Genomic DNA, 16,460 nt, shown 5'->3' on the forward strand with positions numbered 1-16,460 from the left:
AAAAAAAAAATACAAGGAAATGATAGGGAGAATCAGTGAGGAAAATGAGGGAGGAGGTGGAGAAAGTAATGGGGAATGTCCTAGACAGAAGGCGGAGAAAGTTCCAGCAGCACTGGAAACAAATAAAGCTGAGGAGTAGAAGAGACTTTAAAGTGTGCCTGTGTAATTATATTAAACAATAAAGCATCCATGCACCAGAACAGACGAGGTAAAATGGGATTACAAGTTTAAGAGGAAAATAGGAAGTGGAATTTTTCAGTGAGAACTTGCCAATCATCAGGTAGAGGCCAGTTAACACCTGTAAAGAAAGCAAGCAATGACAGAGAAGAGGAGGAGCACATGGCAGAAGAATACGTCTCCCCAGAGAAAAGAAAAGGCTAAGATCCAGATTAATTTCAAAGAATTTAAAAAAGAAAAAGAACTATTTTCTTTGAAACTGAAGCAACGGGAATAGTCGAGGATAGAAATTCTTAAGATTTTATCTTTGGCTGTGCTGGTTAATTTTAACTGAAAACTTGCCACCACCTAGAATTATCTGGGAAGAGAATCTTAGTGAGGAATTATCTAGAGCAGACTGGCCTGTGGGCATGTCTGTGAGGAACTGTCTTGGTCGTTGGCTGATCCAGCCCACTGTGGGCAGCACTATTCCCTAAATGGGGGCCTGGACTATACAAAGCAGAAGAAAGAAAGTAATCATCAATCCATTGTTCTTTGACTCTGCTCTGGGCTGTGGATGTGGTGCATTCAATTCCTACCTTGACCTCCCCAGAGTAACATAGCCTAGTGTCAGAAGCCAAATAAACCCTTTATTCAAAAAAAAATTGTTTTTAATTTTGCATATTTGTCACAGTAGCAGGCATGAAACTAGAATACTGTACTGGTTTGATAAGAATAACCCTAAAGGCTATGGCTATGGTATATTTGACTACTTAGTCACCAGAGAGTGGAAAGGACTCTTTGATGGGATTAGAAGGGTTAGGAGTTAAGGCCTTGTTGGAGGAAGTATGTCAATGAGGGTGGGCTTTGAGGTTTCAAATGCCCATGCCAATCCCAGTTCTTTCTCTCCCCTTCTCTCTCCCTCTCTCCCCCTCTCTCCCTCTCTCCTTCTCTCTCTCTCCCTCTCTCTCCCTCTCTCCTTCTCTCTCTCTCCCTCTCTCTCCTCTCTCCCTCTCCCCCCTCTCCCTCTCCCTATCTCTCCTCTCTCTCCCTCTCCCCCCTCCCTCTCTCTCTCTCCTCCTCTCTCTCCCTCTCCCCCTTCTCCCTCTCTCTCTCCTCCTCTCTCTCCCTCTCCCCTCTTCTCCCTCTCTCTCTCCTCCTCTCTCTCCCTCTCCCCTCTTCTCCCCTCTCTCCCTCTCTTTCCCCCTCTCTCCTTCTCTCTCTCTCCCTCTCTCCCTCTCTCTCCCTCTCCCCCTCTCCCTCTCCCTCTCCCTATCTCTCTCCTCCTCTCTCCCTCTCCCCCTCCCCCTCTCCCTCTCTCTCTCCTCCTCTCCTTGCCCCTCTCTCTCTCCCTCTCTCCCTCTCTCCTCTCTCCCTCTCCCCCTCTCTCCTCTCTCCCTCTCCCCCTCTCTCCCTCTCTCTCCCCCTGTCTCTCCCCTCTCTCCCTCTCTCCTCTCTCTCTCCCCCCTCTCCCTCTCTTTCTCCCTTTCTCCCTCTCTGTCCCTCTCTGTCCCTCTCTATCCTTCTCTGTCCCTCTCCCCCTCTCCCCCCTCTCTCCCCTTTTTCCCTCTCCCCCCTCTCTCCTTTCCCCCTCTCTCTCCCCTCTCTCCCTCTCTGTCCCTCTCTTCCTCTCTCTCCCTCTCCCTCCCCCCTCCCCCCTCCGCTCAGTGATCAGGATGTAGTTCTCCATCACTTCTCCAGCACCATGCCTGCTTAACTGACACCATGCTCCCTGCCGTGACGATAATGGACTACGCCTCTGCAACTCTAAGCAAGCCCTCGACTAAATGCTTTAATTTACAAGAGTAAATGAGTTGCCTTGGCTATGGTGTCTCCTCACAGCAATAGAACATTGGCGAACGATGGACAAACGATGACCCTGAGAAATTGCCAACTGCTTGATGCCCTCCTTTATAGCAGAATGTGCAACAACCGAAAGCTCAGGCCCGTGTTGTGTAAGGATCTGCTTATGTGGTGGTTTGAAAAATATCCCCCCAACACACACACACACACACACACACACAGGCTCATAGGGAATGGCGCTGCCAGTAGGTATGGTCTTTTTGGAGTAGATGTGCTGATGTTGGAGGAAGTGTATCTCAGTTGTTTCCTGCTGGAATCCAGTCTGGATGTAGAGCTCTCTCAGCTACCCCTCCAGCACCGTGTCTGCCTGTGTGCTGCCCTGCTTCTTACCGTGAACTATAGTCACTAGAGTCAGCCCCAATTAAATGTTTTACAAAAACCACCATGATCACGGTGTCTCTGCACAGCAACAGCAATCTCAAGACAGTTCAGAGCGCTGTGAGCATTACACCACCATCTATGAAATGGCAGGACAGTGGTACCTCCTCTCTAGCCCAACGGGAGAGCGGAGTCATAGCCAGTGCATGAATCCCACTTTGATTACAGACTCCTTTACAAGCTGAGATTTCAGGGCACATTTTCATTTCTAGGGCCCACCATGTGCAAATCGTCTGTTAGCACGCATTAACTCTTGGCTCTTTGACTTACACATCAAAGTCCATGGCAGATTGCCTACAGAATCTCTCAGACTTTCAAAGCGGGCAGTGCTGTTACCCCTCAGATCTATCTGTCACAGATCCAGCGTTTCGAGGGACTATCAATGGGAAGTACATCTTAAGTACTTCCCGCATGTCGGCTCACCTCATAGTGAGTGACGCAGGCTAGTTTGCTGAGAAGTCAAATGTGGCATCAGGAAAGCCTGCTGTAGATATTTCAAGTGGATGCTAAGGGACGCCGTGTCGAGTGTTTTTCCAACAACTAGTGGTTTCCAAGCTATGTACCTAATTAGCTCCTCAGTCGTCAATAGACCTGTTTCCATACACATTCTGCTAGCTTACAGAACACCACATGTGCACGATAAAATATGTTCCAAGACAAGTGTATCATTTCCCTCCAGTGTAGAGTGAACTGCACTGAATCGCAGTGTTTAGCGGGAAGACTGTTGTGTTTGTGACTATCTAAAACACCAGAGATGTGGCAACAGTCAAAGGATGCAATATCAATATCCATCCATATCCATCAATAAATGGGATTAATTCAGGCATCAACTGTTACCTTTGAACCCAGGCATATTCTGTGAGGAATTGGCAGGAAATACCAGACATTTTGCCAAAACCCCTATCTGAAACATTGTTGCACTGAGTCTATGGAGCTAGCCAGTTACTTAGGAACAGTTCATTAAAACTGACCTGTTACTTTCCTTTATAAATGAATATTCAATACAGTTGAATTTCAAACTTTTTAAATATAGGTGATACAGAATAGACACCAGTGTTTTGGGAGTTTTTTTGTTTTTGGTTTTTGGGTTTTGGGTTTTGGGGTTTTTTGGTTTTGTTTTGTTTTGTTTTGTTTTGTTTTGTTTTGTTTTGTTTTGTTTTAGATTTGGTTTTTTCGAGACAGGGTTTCTCTGTATAGCCCTAGCTGTCCTGAAACTCACTCTGTAGACCAGACTGGCCTTGAACTCAGAAATCCGCCTGCCTCTGCCTCCCAGAGTGCTGGGATTACAGGCGTGCGCCACCACCACTCGGCTAAAATCTTCACGGAACACACTTCTTTTTTTTTTTTTTTTTTTTTTTTTTTTTTTTTTTTTTTCCGGTTTTTTCGAGACAGGGTTTCTCTGTGTAGCCCTGGCTGTCCTGGAACTCACTCTGTAGACTAGGCTGGCCTCAAACTCAGAAATCCACCTGCCTCTGCCTCCCAAGTTCTGGGATTAAAGGCATGCGCCACCAGCGCCCGGCACGTGGTTTTTTTTGTTTGTTTGTTTTTGTTTTTTTTTTTAATCTCAGGTTCATTAAGACATTGTTTACTTCATTATTTAGAACACGCATTGAGGTGCTAGAGAAAGGACTCACTCAGTGGCTAAGAGCACTAGCTGCTCATCAGAGGATCTAGGAGGTTGATTTCTAGCACCAACATGGTGGCTCACATCTGTAACTCCCATCCCAGAGGATTCAGTGCCCTCTTCTGGCTTTCATGGATACCAGGCTTACAAGTTGTTCATACACATGCAGGTAACATGCTCATATCCATCATCATCATCATCACCACCACCACCACCATCAGCATCACCATCATACTCTTTAAATGTGCCTTGGACGATTGAAAAGGCAACAGGGAACATTTCAAGAGAGCCCACGTTGGCAGTGACATTTGTAGGTGAAGCGTGTGTCCCCGTCCCCATGCACTGATGAGGAGACTATAAATCTTCAGGGTACCTTTCCCCCATTTCTACAAGTAATCATTTTATCTATGGATGATGGCAAGTCTAGATTCCTAGTTTCTAGTGGGGAATCAGTCCATAGTCCTGAGGTTTTAGAGGCCATGGAGATGAATAATTAAGGAAATATAGAAAGACAGACGAACAGAAAATAAACCTTAAATACAAGGGGGGCAGCTATCTGGATGAAATAACTTCTAACACCATATAGCACAAGAAGATAACTAGAGGTGACAATTAATTGAACATTTCAAAATATTAATAACCAGCAGGATTCTGAATGTTCCTAACAGAAAAAAAAAAAAAAGATCTATGCCTGAGATGCTGTATAAACATTATCCTGACCTAAATGGTTTATAGTATTTATAAATGTATTGAAATATATATCATAGCTCATAAAAATATAATTACCTTGAATCCATTAAAAGTGCCTATTAAGCCAGGTGGTGGTGGCATACGCCTGTAATCCCAGCACTCTGGGAGGCAGAGGCAGGTGGATTTCCGAGTTCGAGGCCAACCTGGTCTACAGAGTGAGTTCCAGGACAGCTAGGGCTACACAGAGAACCCCTGTCTCAAAAAAAAAAAAAAACAAAAAACAAATCCAAAAAACCAAAAAGAAAAAAAAAGTGCCTATTAATTTCTAAAGATAATGTAACCCAAATACTTAGACCTTGTACATGAGAAATATGAAGACTATGTTTTTATTTTTATTACATTTTATTATCTACTGAATGTGTAAGTGTGAGAGCATTGCTGTGCAACAGCATGCCTGCGGAGGTCGGGGAAGGGGGAAGGCGACTTTTGGGGGTCGATTCTCTCTTTCCACTTTGTGGGTCCCAAGAATCGAACTCATCCCAGCGGGCTTGATGGCAAGCCGCTTTACCTGCTAAGCCCTTTCGCCAGCCCGGAGTGTGTGCGACTTGAACAAGATGGATTATTTCCCATAAGCATTAATCTCCTTATCTCTACCACAGGGCAGGGATGCAATGGATGGGCTACTACAGGCCAAAAGAGTGTGTATGTATACACACATATACATATACATATTGTATGTATACATAGACATATATACTTGCTTCTGGGAGGCTCCCGTGTGAGTGCCCTGAAGCACAAAGCACTTCTTTCAATGTAAGGTGCCACCGTCTATATTTAGGAGACAGAGGACCCTTGATGAGTGCTACAGCCCATAACTAATCTTAGCATCCCTCCAGCTAGTTGCAGTGGCTTTGGTGGATGCCCACAAGGAAAAATAGATGGGAAGGCGTGATGCCCACTATGGTGCAGGTCCACCCCCATCTCACGCACGACCATGAAGCCTGTGGCACCCAGGTGCAGTTGCTGCCTCTGGTGGGCACAGCTACCGAGACTGCTGGACGTGCGGCTGCACGTTCCAGCCCCAGACGATCCACACTAAAGTATCTGCAGGGGCAGGTGGTGTTGGTACTGTGCTCCATCTAAGCCGGCAATCTGGCTTGTGTGGACGGTGTACACAAGAGATGAACCTTCCTCGTTCCCTGAACGCCCTTGAAATCTCGGCTCAGCTACTTCCTCTACATTAAGAAACCAATTCTTTGAGAAACAAAGAATTCTGTGACAGCCTCTCTCCCTCGCCCCAACGCCGCCCCCACCCCCCAAAAAAGAAGCAGTCCAGACAGGAAACCAGTAAGAGAACTCTTAAATGTGATAAGGGTGCTGAAGTGTAGCTCCTCACAGTTGATGGCTAATGGGGGAGGTGTGGGTGGGGAAGGTCTCAGGTTTCTTTAAGAGGATGCCTATTAGCTGTTTGACCATGCTCCAGAAAGTGTATGGACAACACAAAGATCCTCTCTCTCTCTCTCTCTCTCTCTCTCTCTCTCTCTCTCTCTCTCTCTCTCTCTCTCTCTCTCCCCCTCTCACTTGCTCACTCCTTTTTTATTCTTCTTCCTTTGTTTTGGGGAGGGTCATAAGGGTTAAGAGTGGACCTGGGAGAACTGGGAAAGCAAAGGTGACTGGAGGCTGATTTTGTGCAATTTCCAAATGATCAATAAAAATATTACGTCAAAATCAAAAAGAGAGAAATCAGTTCATTCATATTTACTCTATTTCACCAGTATTGCTACTGTGGCAATATGTGAGTTAACATTTGCATAAGGAAACTATCTTATCCTAATTAGTACTACGTTTGGATGTTTATAAGTTAAAGGACGCATCCTTTATGAATTAGAAAACAAGTCCCCTTGCTTGTTACTGACTGTTTTCCCACTAAAATACATCAGCTTGAGTTTTGTCAAGTTCACTTGTGTGAGCCCAGGCTATTGAGCAAATGGATGTCTCAAAGGGACACTTGTACATCTATCTCTGGAAAAGATGAACTATGCATAGACCATTTGTTCTGTCGATTAGAGGCCAGAACATCTGTGCCCATGTGGGGGGAGATTCATCTTTCTCCCACTTAACAGACGAAAATAGAAAGATTTAGAAATGCCCTGTCTGTTTGCCCTTTAGACCTGTTTTCCCGGCCCTTTGAACGTCTACCCTCACGCTTTTTATTAGACATCATTAGACCTGTACACGTGTCTACTGCTCCAGATAGACTCCAAGTAGCTAAGTTATAGCTTGTCTATTTTCATATTCCCAGGGCCCAAAACACCACCAAATGTTTAAGAAAAGTAGGTAAGAAGCTGCTTCACAGCACATGTCTGCAAATGAACAGGGAGCTGGCATACAGAAGTCTATTCGATGTGTAGCCCTCCTCTCCCTAACCACACCCATCGCTCCCTCCCACAAGCCAGATTTTCTCTTCTAGTAAACCCATAAGGGTTACTCTCTGTAGAGTAACACTTACTATAGAGAGAGTAAACGCATAAGGGTTTACTTCTACAAGGCTGAATAACTATTAGAATGCCAAAGACTATGGACAGGTTGCAATGAGGCAGGTCCAGTGCCTTAATCTTGACTATCTTTAGCCCCATTCTTATCCAGCCCTTCCCATCTCTGACTGTCTGGTAAATCTTTCTGAAATGTATTAAGTTAGAAGAACCTACTCTCCCGCTAACCAAAGAGCTCAGTGTGTCATCAGATCCGCCGAGAGCTAATGTTTCCCTGCTCCGCTTTAAGCATCTGCCTGGCGTCTCTACTAGTGTGTTGGAAAAAAAGATTGCCTTGATTTATGACTTTGTTCTGTTACTATAAAAACTTCACCAAACTGTTACTGCACCAGGACGTGGAATTTGGAGTGAGTTAAGTCTGAGTGGCTGGTTGGTCTCTCATACTTACCACCTTTGTGATAGAATGCTGTGGTCAACTTCAACAGTTTCCTCTACTGAACCTAGATAATTAGCAAAAATAAGCAGTATCTCTGTTTCCCATTTGCCTTTAAATTTGATTCTGAAAGACAATGCTCGCTGCCAATCAGCCTCTCAAGCAATGTGAGTTATGGAAGGTTATCTTAGCTAACACGACACATTGTATATCATTCTATGTTTCTATGCAGCAAGAAAAGGAATCACTATTAGAACCTGGTAACTTGATAAAGCAGGTTGTCTCAGCTGACACAATACATTGTGTATCATTCTATGTTTCTATACATCAGGAAAAAGTATCCCAGGTAACCGAGAAGAGTATCTGGTGCTAAATGTCTGCTAATATACTGCATGTTCCTTCTCTTGGAACTAGAGAGAGGATTCACTCTTGAAAACACTTTAGCTCTTGCAGAGAACCTGGGTTTGATTCCCATCATCCACATGGTAGCTCATGACATCTATAGCCGCAGTTCCGGGGCAATCCAACATGCTGCCCCAACATCCACAGACACTAGGGCACTGGCGGTATTGAAAGTGCTGGAAACTTCTAATAGGATAAATACCAGGAAAATCAAAACCAAGGTGTTCCTAATAGCATTGCTAAAAGAAAGAGAAATAATTCTTAAAATGAGATCAAGAAAAGTCCAGTAACTTCAAAGTAGCAGTAATAAGGCTGATGTCTAGCACCTTGAAGGATGCAGTAGAGTCCAGAGGGTAAAGAAATAGTTCCTTCAACTTGCTGAAGAGAAGTCATTTCCAATTTAAAATGATCTGTACAGAACTAAAACGAAACAAATGCTTTTGAGGGTGGTTGGCTTCTAGGGCTGGTAGTGCTAAAATATGCTGAACTGTTGCTTTCACAGATAGCAGACAAAGCATAGCAAATAGCAGTGGAGGACACATGATAACGACAGAAAACCAGAAGAAGCTAGAATCTGATATTAGCCCTGATATCTGATATCTGAGGGATACTCATAATGTGGCATTTCTTCTGAAGGTAAAAATCTCATGGAGGAGGAAACTACAGATAGACAGACATAGATAGACCACACACGAATTTTCCTAAAAAAAAAAATCCACAATATGCACTGGGGCAATGAAGACGACTTAGTACATAAAAATCAATAAAAACAAATAAACTTTATAAAACCTGAACTTTTCTATGAATTGTACTCTTTTCAAGAATAGAAGCCTCTGTGCTAAACAGGTTTGGTCAGTGCATCAGATAATCCTTTGAAATGCCACAAAGCCCATTCTGTGAAACTACAGACTGTATCCCAAAGACTAAGAGTCTGTGAGACAAAGGGTAAGACCAAACAGGCCTATCCTTTTGTAAAAGGTTAAAATAACCTTCTGGTGACTGACTAGTTACCAACCACTCTCTGAAGCAGAACATCACAGTCTTCAGAGGAAGAGAAGAAGATTCAGAATCTAGTCAGTCAACTTAGCACCTACCAGTACTCAACTACTGGGTGTACATAATCAGAAATTGCTATTCATTCACACAAATAAGGTGTGACTCGGACACAGGAAAATGAGTCAGGAGAGAAAGAATCCAAATAAGCCAGATGCTGCCGTGAGAACCTAGGGACCAAAAGGCAGTCATTCTGAGCATGCTCGAAATGGAAACTTGAGAGAACATCCACTCTTGTTTATAGTAACCTTAAACAATTTTGACAGACACAGAAACTTCTATGCATAAAGAGACAAACCAAAAAGTTTGATTTGTTAAAATTAAGAACACTAAGCTGTCAAAAATATTTCATATGATGGAAGGAAGAAGATATTTTCATTCTTGGAAACTAGAAAAAGACTCATACTAAAATAAAGAACACATAAAAATAATAGTTGCCAGGGAAATGTAAGATAAAACTGTGCAAGAGCAGCTGCAAATGCTTCCTTACAAATGCTGACAGTCACAGTGCATGCAAATGGAGAGCATGGACAGGGTCCATGAAGAATATCAGCAGGGAAATCCACTTCAAAAATTATCAGGTAGGGGAGCTGACCCGGTGCCACAGCTCTCCATACCCAAATTCCTCCCGGAGAGAATTGGTCTCCCAGGAGTACTGACACACAGACTTGCAGGAGGGACAAGCCACAGTCAGAGACAGCAAGACCAGCTAACACCAGAGATAACCAGATGGTGAAAGGTAAGGGCAAGAACATAAGCAACAGAAACCAAGGCTACTTGACATCATCAGAACCCAGTTCTCTTAACACAGCAAGCCCTGGTCACCCCCAACACACCAAAAAAGCAAGACTCTTATTTAAAATCACATCTCATGATGATGATAGAGGACTTTAAGAAGGACATTAAATAAATCCTTTAAAGAAATACAGGATAACACAAGTAAACAACTAGAAACCCTTAAAGAAGAAACACAAAAATCACTTAAAGAATTACAGGAAAACGCAACCAAACAGGTGAAGGAATTAAACAAAATCATCCAGGATCTAAAATTCATCCAGGAAATAGAAACAATAAAGAAATCACAAAGGAGATAACCCTGAAGATAGAAAACCTAAGAAAGAAATCAGAAGTCATAGATGCAAGTATCACCAACAGAATACAAGAGATAGAAGAAAGAATCTCAGGTACAGAAGATACTATAGAAAACATTGACTCAACAATCAAAGAAAATGCAAAATTCAAAATCTCCTAATCCAAAACATCCAGGAAATCCTGGACACAATGAGAAGACCAAACCTAAAAATAATAGGTATAGATGAGAGTGAAGATTCCCAACTTAAAGGGCCAGTAAATATCTTCAACAAAATTATAGAAGAAAACAGCCCTAACCTAAAGAAAGAGATGTCCATGAACATACGAGAAGCCTACAGAACTCCAAATAGATTGGGCCAGAAAAGAAATTCCTCCTGTCACATAATAGTCAAAACACCAAATGCACAAAACAAAGAAAGAATATTAAAAGCAGTAAGGGAACAAGGTCAAGTAACTTATAAAGGCAGACCTATCAGAATTACACCACACTTCTCACCAGAGACTATAAAAGCTAGAAGATCCTGGGCAGATCTCATACAGACCCTAAGAGAACACAAACACCAGCCCAGACTACTATATCCAACAAAACTCTCAATTACCATAGATGGAGAAACCAAGATATTCCATGACAAAAACAAATTTACACAATATCTTTCCACAAATCCAGCCCTGCAAAGGATAATAGATAGAAAACACTAATACAAGGAGGAAAACTACACCCTAGAAAAAGCAAGAAAGTAACATCAAAGTAACATCAAAAATAACAGGAAGCAAACAAAACAAAAAAAAAAAAAGAAACAGAAAAAAAATAACAGTAAGCAACAATCACTATTCCTTAATATCTCTTAACATCAATGGACTCAATTCCCCAATAAAAAAGACATAGACTAACAGACTGAATACATAAACAGAACACCAGAATTCTGCTGCATACAGGAAATACACCTCATTGTCAAAGACAAACCTCAGAGTAAAGGACGGGGAAAACAATTTTCCAAGCAAATGATCCCAAGATACAACCTGGAGTATCCATTCTAATACCGAATAAAGTCAACTTTGAAATAAAAGTTATCAAAAAAGCATAAGGCAAGACACTTCATACTCACCAAAGGAAAAATCCACCAAGAAGAACTCTCAATTCTGAACATCTATGCTCCCAATACAATGGCAACCACATTCATAAAAGAAACTTTACTAAAGCTCAAAGCACACATTGCACCTCACACAATAATAGTGGGAGACTTCAACACCCCACTCTCAGCAACAGACAGATCAGAGAAACACAAACTAAAAAGAGACACATTTAAACCAACAGAAGTTATGAACCAAATGGATCTAACAGGTATCTATAGAACATTTCATCCTAAAACAAAAGAATATGCCTTCTTCTCAGCACCTCATGGTACCTTCTCCAAAATTGACCATATAATCAGTCACAAAACAGGCCCCAACAGATACAAGAAGATTGAAATAATCCCATGCATCCTATCAGATCACCACGAACTAAGGCTGGTCTTCAATAGCTACAAAAACAACAGAAAGCCCACATACACATGTAAGCTGAAAAATGTCCTACTCAATACCTTGGTCTAGGAAGAAAGAAAGAAAGAAATTAAAGACTTTAGAATTTAATGAAAATGAAGGCACAACATACCCAAACTTACGGGACACAATGAAAGCAGTGCTAAGAGAAAAACCCATAGCTCTGAGTGCCTACAAAAAGAAACTAGAGAGAGCGTACACTAGCAGCTGAATTCACAGCTTAGCAGCTGAAAGCTCTAGAAGAAGCAAATACACCCAAGAGGAGTGGATGGCAGGAAATAAACTCAGGGCTGAAATCAGTCAAGTGGAAACAAAAAGAACTACACAAAGAATCAACAAAACCAGGAACTGGTTCTTTGAGAAAATCAACAAGATAGATAAACCCTTAGCCAGACTAACCAGAGGGCACAGAGACAGTATCTAAATTAACAAAATCAGAAATGAAAAGTGAGATATAACAAGAGAAACTGAGGAAATTCAAAAAAAATCATCAGATCCTACTACAAAAGCCTATATTCTACAAAACTGGAAAAGCTGGAGGAAATGGACAATTTTCTAGACAGATACCAAATACCAAAGTTAAATCAGGATCAGATAAACCATCTAAACAGTCCCATAATTCCTAAAGAAATAGAAGCAGTCATTAAAAGTCTCCCAACCAAAAAAAAAAAAAAAAAAAAAAAAAATCCCAGGACCAGATGGGTTTAGTGTAGAATTCTATCAGACCTTCAAATAAGACCTAATACCAATACTCTTCAAACTATCCCACAAAATAGAAATAGAAGGAACACTACCCAATTCATTCTGTGAAGCCACATGTATTCTCCCTCAGAGATGGAATGGTTTCTGTCTAATCAGGAACTTGTCACAATTTCCTTTCATAGAGAACTTCATAACAGATTTTTGTTCTACTTCTATATCATGTTTAATGCTCCAAATAGATTTTTAAAACTGGTTGAGTGCATATTACGTTTAGCTTCAGAAGATACCATGTATATTTAAGAGGCATTTAACTGTTATAAATTATTTTGATGACTTAAAAAAATGTCAATACCAAGTTGTATATTTTAAAATAAATTTTATTAGTTTAATAGAAAAAGAATGTTCATTATAGATACTTTAAGCAACCTAAAATATATTTCATGTATGCAAATCATTTATATACATACATATATAGTATCCTAAAATATAATGTGCAATATAAGTGCTTCTGTGGAAATTCTATTAAAATGATTTTGAAAACTCAAAAAAAAAATTAGCAGATATCTGTTAAATATAAGCATATGTATCTCCTTCATGAGTCGTTCCTAGGTACAAACACAAATGTATATGCATATACCAATAATTCACATTAAAACTAACATCTGAAACAAGTGAAACGCCCATCAACAGTAGACTAGGCAAGTAAATTAATTTCTATTCATCCACATGTGTGTATGCACCACATGAATGCAGTACCAACAGAGGACAGAAGAGGGCGCAACTCCCCTAGAATGTGAGGCCAGTATGTGAAAATGTATTGAGGTCACAACAGCGTATGTGCCACTATGAACAGGTGTTATTCAACAAATCACTAAGTAATATTAACACATTAACATAAACACACTGTGACTTAGAAGCGAGGTCTACAGAGTGTAGGGAAGTAGTGGTTATACAAAGGGAGTATACACGCTACAGGTAAAGCAGGTAATCTATGCATTTAAGCCGTGCTTAAATAATATCTATGAAGTTTTGCAATTAATAGAAAACTATCTGAGAGCAGCGCGCGAGCCCCCACCCCCCACGGCCCTGCGCAGCACGGGAGATCCCCACCCCGCCTCGTGGGCGGCTCGCAGGCGGCGGGTGCAACCGTTAATGCATCTTCTCTCCCCCGGTGCTGGCCATTCAGGCCTGAAAGTGGAGGCCGAAAACAGAGAAACACCCGAAAAAGCTGGAGCCTCAACAGAAAGCTCCTTTAGTTCCTTCTCCTCCACCGCCGCTGCCACCCCCACCACTGTCAAACCCAGCGCCCCCAGAGCCCGAGGAGAAGATTCTGGGGCCAGATGTTGGGGAGCAGGAGGACCCCGCAGATTACTTCAAAGGTGGCTATCACCCAGTGAAAATCGGAGATCTCTTCAATGGTCGATATCGCGTCGTTAGGAAGCTAGGCTGGGAGCTCTTCTCTACCATCTGGCTGTGCTGGGATATGCATGGGAAAAGATTTGTTGCAATGGAAGTTGTAATAAGTGCCCCAAATTATACAGAGACTGCCTTGAATGGCATCAAACTGCTCAAATGTGTTCGAGAAAGTGACCCCAGTGACCCAAACAAAGACATGGTAGCCCAGCTCATCGACGACTTCAAGATCTCGGGCGTGAATGGGACACACGTCTGCATGGTCTTTGAAGTACTTGGTCACCATCTCCTCAAATGGATCATCAAATCCAACTACCAAGGCCTCCCAATCCGTTGCGTGAAGAGCATCATTCGACAGGTCCTTCAAGGGTTAGATTATCTGCACAGTAAGTGCAAGATCATTCACACCGACATAAAGCCGGAAAACATCTTGATGTGTGTGGATGATGCGTACGTGCAAAGAATCGCAGACGAGGCCACTGGATGGCAGAGAGCAGCTGCTGCTCCTCCCCCCGGGGCTGCCGTGGGTACCGCTCCGCAGCCAAAACCTATCGGAAAAATATTTAAAAACAGAGAGAGGATGCTGAAAAAGAAACAGAAGAGATACGCCGAGTTCCTGGAGAGATTCCTACAGGATTTTGAGGAACTGGTGCGAGAAACCGAAAGGAAAATCCTAGAGGAGCGCAGCACCTCTGCGGAAGCTGGGGAGTGCCAGTCAGGGACGGAGCTAAAAGCAGCTGGGTTAGAGGACTGGGCTGAGGAAGGGACAGCAAAGAACAAGGAAGACCAGGAGGAGAAAGAAGATGCCGAGAAGGAAAACACGGAGAAGGATGAAGCCGGCGTTGAACGGGAGCTTGCAAACGTAGACCCTTGGCGGATGGAGTCCCCTAAGGCCAACAGCCATATTGAAAATGGCCTGTTTTCACCAGAGCTGGAGGAGAAAGAGGATGATGAAGATGACGGTCCAAATCCCCAGGAGTATAACCAGGCTGAAGCAAATGCAGAGAGTGATTACACACATAGCAGCTTCTATGAACAATTCAATGGTGGGTTGCCAAACAGACCACAGAAGAGTTCAGAGTTTCCCACACTGTTGTCTTCCAGGCCCTTAGAACCTGTGGCCTGTGGCTCTGCGCTTTCAGAGAGATGGCTACTTACCCAGGAGGAGGAAAGCAGTCCCTCCCATGACAGAAGCAGGAGAGTTTCAGCCTCTAGTACTGCAGATTTGGCGATCACAAAACCCCAGGCAGCTGACCTGTTAGTGAACCCTCTGGATCCACAGAACGCAGATAAAATTAGAGTAAAAATTGCTGACCTGGGAAATGCTTGTTGGGTGCATAAACATTTCGCAGAGGAGATCCAGACGCGTCAATACAGGTCCATCGAGGTCTTGATAGGAGCAGGCTACAGTACCCCTGCAGACATCTGGAGTACAGCATGCTTGGCGTTTGAGCTGGCTACGGGAGACTATTTATTCAAACCACATTCTGGGAGAGGCTATTCCAAAGATGAGGACCACATAGCCCATATCATTGAGCTGCTAGGCGGTATCCCAAGACAGTTTGCTCTGTCTGGGAAATATTCTTGGGAATTCTTCGATCACAGAGGAGAACTGCGGCACATCACCAGCCTGAAGCCCTGGAGCCTCTTGGATGTACTTGTGGAAAAGTATGGCTGGCCCCGTGAAGACGCCGCACAGTTTACGGATTTCCTGATCCCGATGTTAGAGATGGTTCCAGAAAAGCGAGCCTCAGCTGGCGAATGCCTTCGACACCCGTGGTTGAAGTTTTAGCAGATTCTACAAATATAGCATTCTGAGCTAGCAAGTTTTTCCCGGTACATTGGACCTAAACAGTGACTCTCATTCTTCAACAGGATTACAAGGGAGCTGGCTTCACCGTCACACCTACTGTGGTTTGACACTTTGCTTCTTGTGCTCCATGGACCTGGGGAAGGGTGGTCTTGTCTTCAGCTAAATAGTTTAACTGGCCATTTTCTTCTGGGAAACAATAACATGTCTCTACGCATTGTTTCTTGTGTGACATTAAAACGTCATATTTTTTTTGGAACGAAAAATACTTTCGCCTTTGTGTTTTCGGCAGGTTCTGTAACTATTTGTGAAGACATATTTTAGTATTACATAACTTACAATCTTAAGAAATTATCAAGGCAGTGGTGACACATGGCTTTAATCCCAGCACTTGGGAGACAGAGTCAGGTGGATTTCAGAGTTTGAGGCCAGCCTGGTCTACGGAGTGAATTCCAAGACAGCCAGGGCTATACAGAGAAACCCTGTCTTGGAAAACAAATTATCAGTTGGAACCAAGAAAGAGCAAGGAAAATCTTCTGGCAAAGGGAAATCATTCTTTTGTTATAGTATATGGAATTATTAATTCACATAAATAGGGAGTAAAGTTCACATGCAGAAAAGCTACCAAGTCCTGGGCGCCTTTTAGCCTACATTGCATGCTGCAGATCTCCACCGCTTCAAGGAGTTGCAAACTTTTCACTCCAGAACAGCCCAAGCGGTTCTGGATTAGACGCCACGCCCACTGTGGCACTCCAAAGGGAGAAAACTTTAAAAGAGTTGCCACTATAATCTCTGACAGTTCCATTTGTA

General features: G+C 42.8%; 2 protein-coding genes across 2 annotated transcripts in view; one reads left to right on the plus strand and one right to left on the minus strand.

The window, feature by feature from the left end:
* Positions 1–16,460, minus strand: part of Ctnna3 (catenin alpha 3) — a 1,484,299-nt gene that overhangs the window by 1,432,471 nt on the left and 35,368 nt on the right. The window lies entirely within an intron of this gene.
* LOC127670178 (SRSF protein kinase 2-like) lies at positions 13,896–15,474 on the plus strand. Its single transcript, XM_052164528.1, has 2 exons — positions 13,896–15,284; positions 15,448–15,474. Exons 1-2 carry the CDS (start codon positions 13,911–13,913, stop codon positions 15,472–15,474), a joined length of 1,401 nt encoding a protein of 466 aa, XP_052020488.1. The 5' UTR covers positions 13,896–13,910.

This window comes from Apodemus sylvaticus, chromosome 19, assembly GCF_947179515.1.
Source record: "Apodemus sylvaticus chromosome 19, mApoSyl1.1, whole genome shotgun sequence".
NCBI classification, from domain to species: domain Eukaryota; kingdom Metazoa; phylum Chordata; class Mammalia; order Rodentia; family Muridae; genus Apodemus; species Apodemus sylvaticus.

What these genes read in the sequence shown, in the direction of transcription:
- LOC127670178 (XM_052164528.1), top strand. Translation starts at nt 13,911, where the DNA reads ATGCATGGGAAAAGATTTGTTGCAATGGAAGTTGTAATAAGTGCCCCA. An exon ending in TCTGGAGTACAGCATGCTTG is followed by an intron (nt 15,285 to 15,447) that starts GCGTTTGAGCTG and finishes TCGATCACAGAG; the next exon opens with GAGAACTGCGGCACATCACC.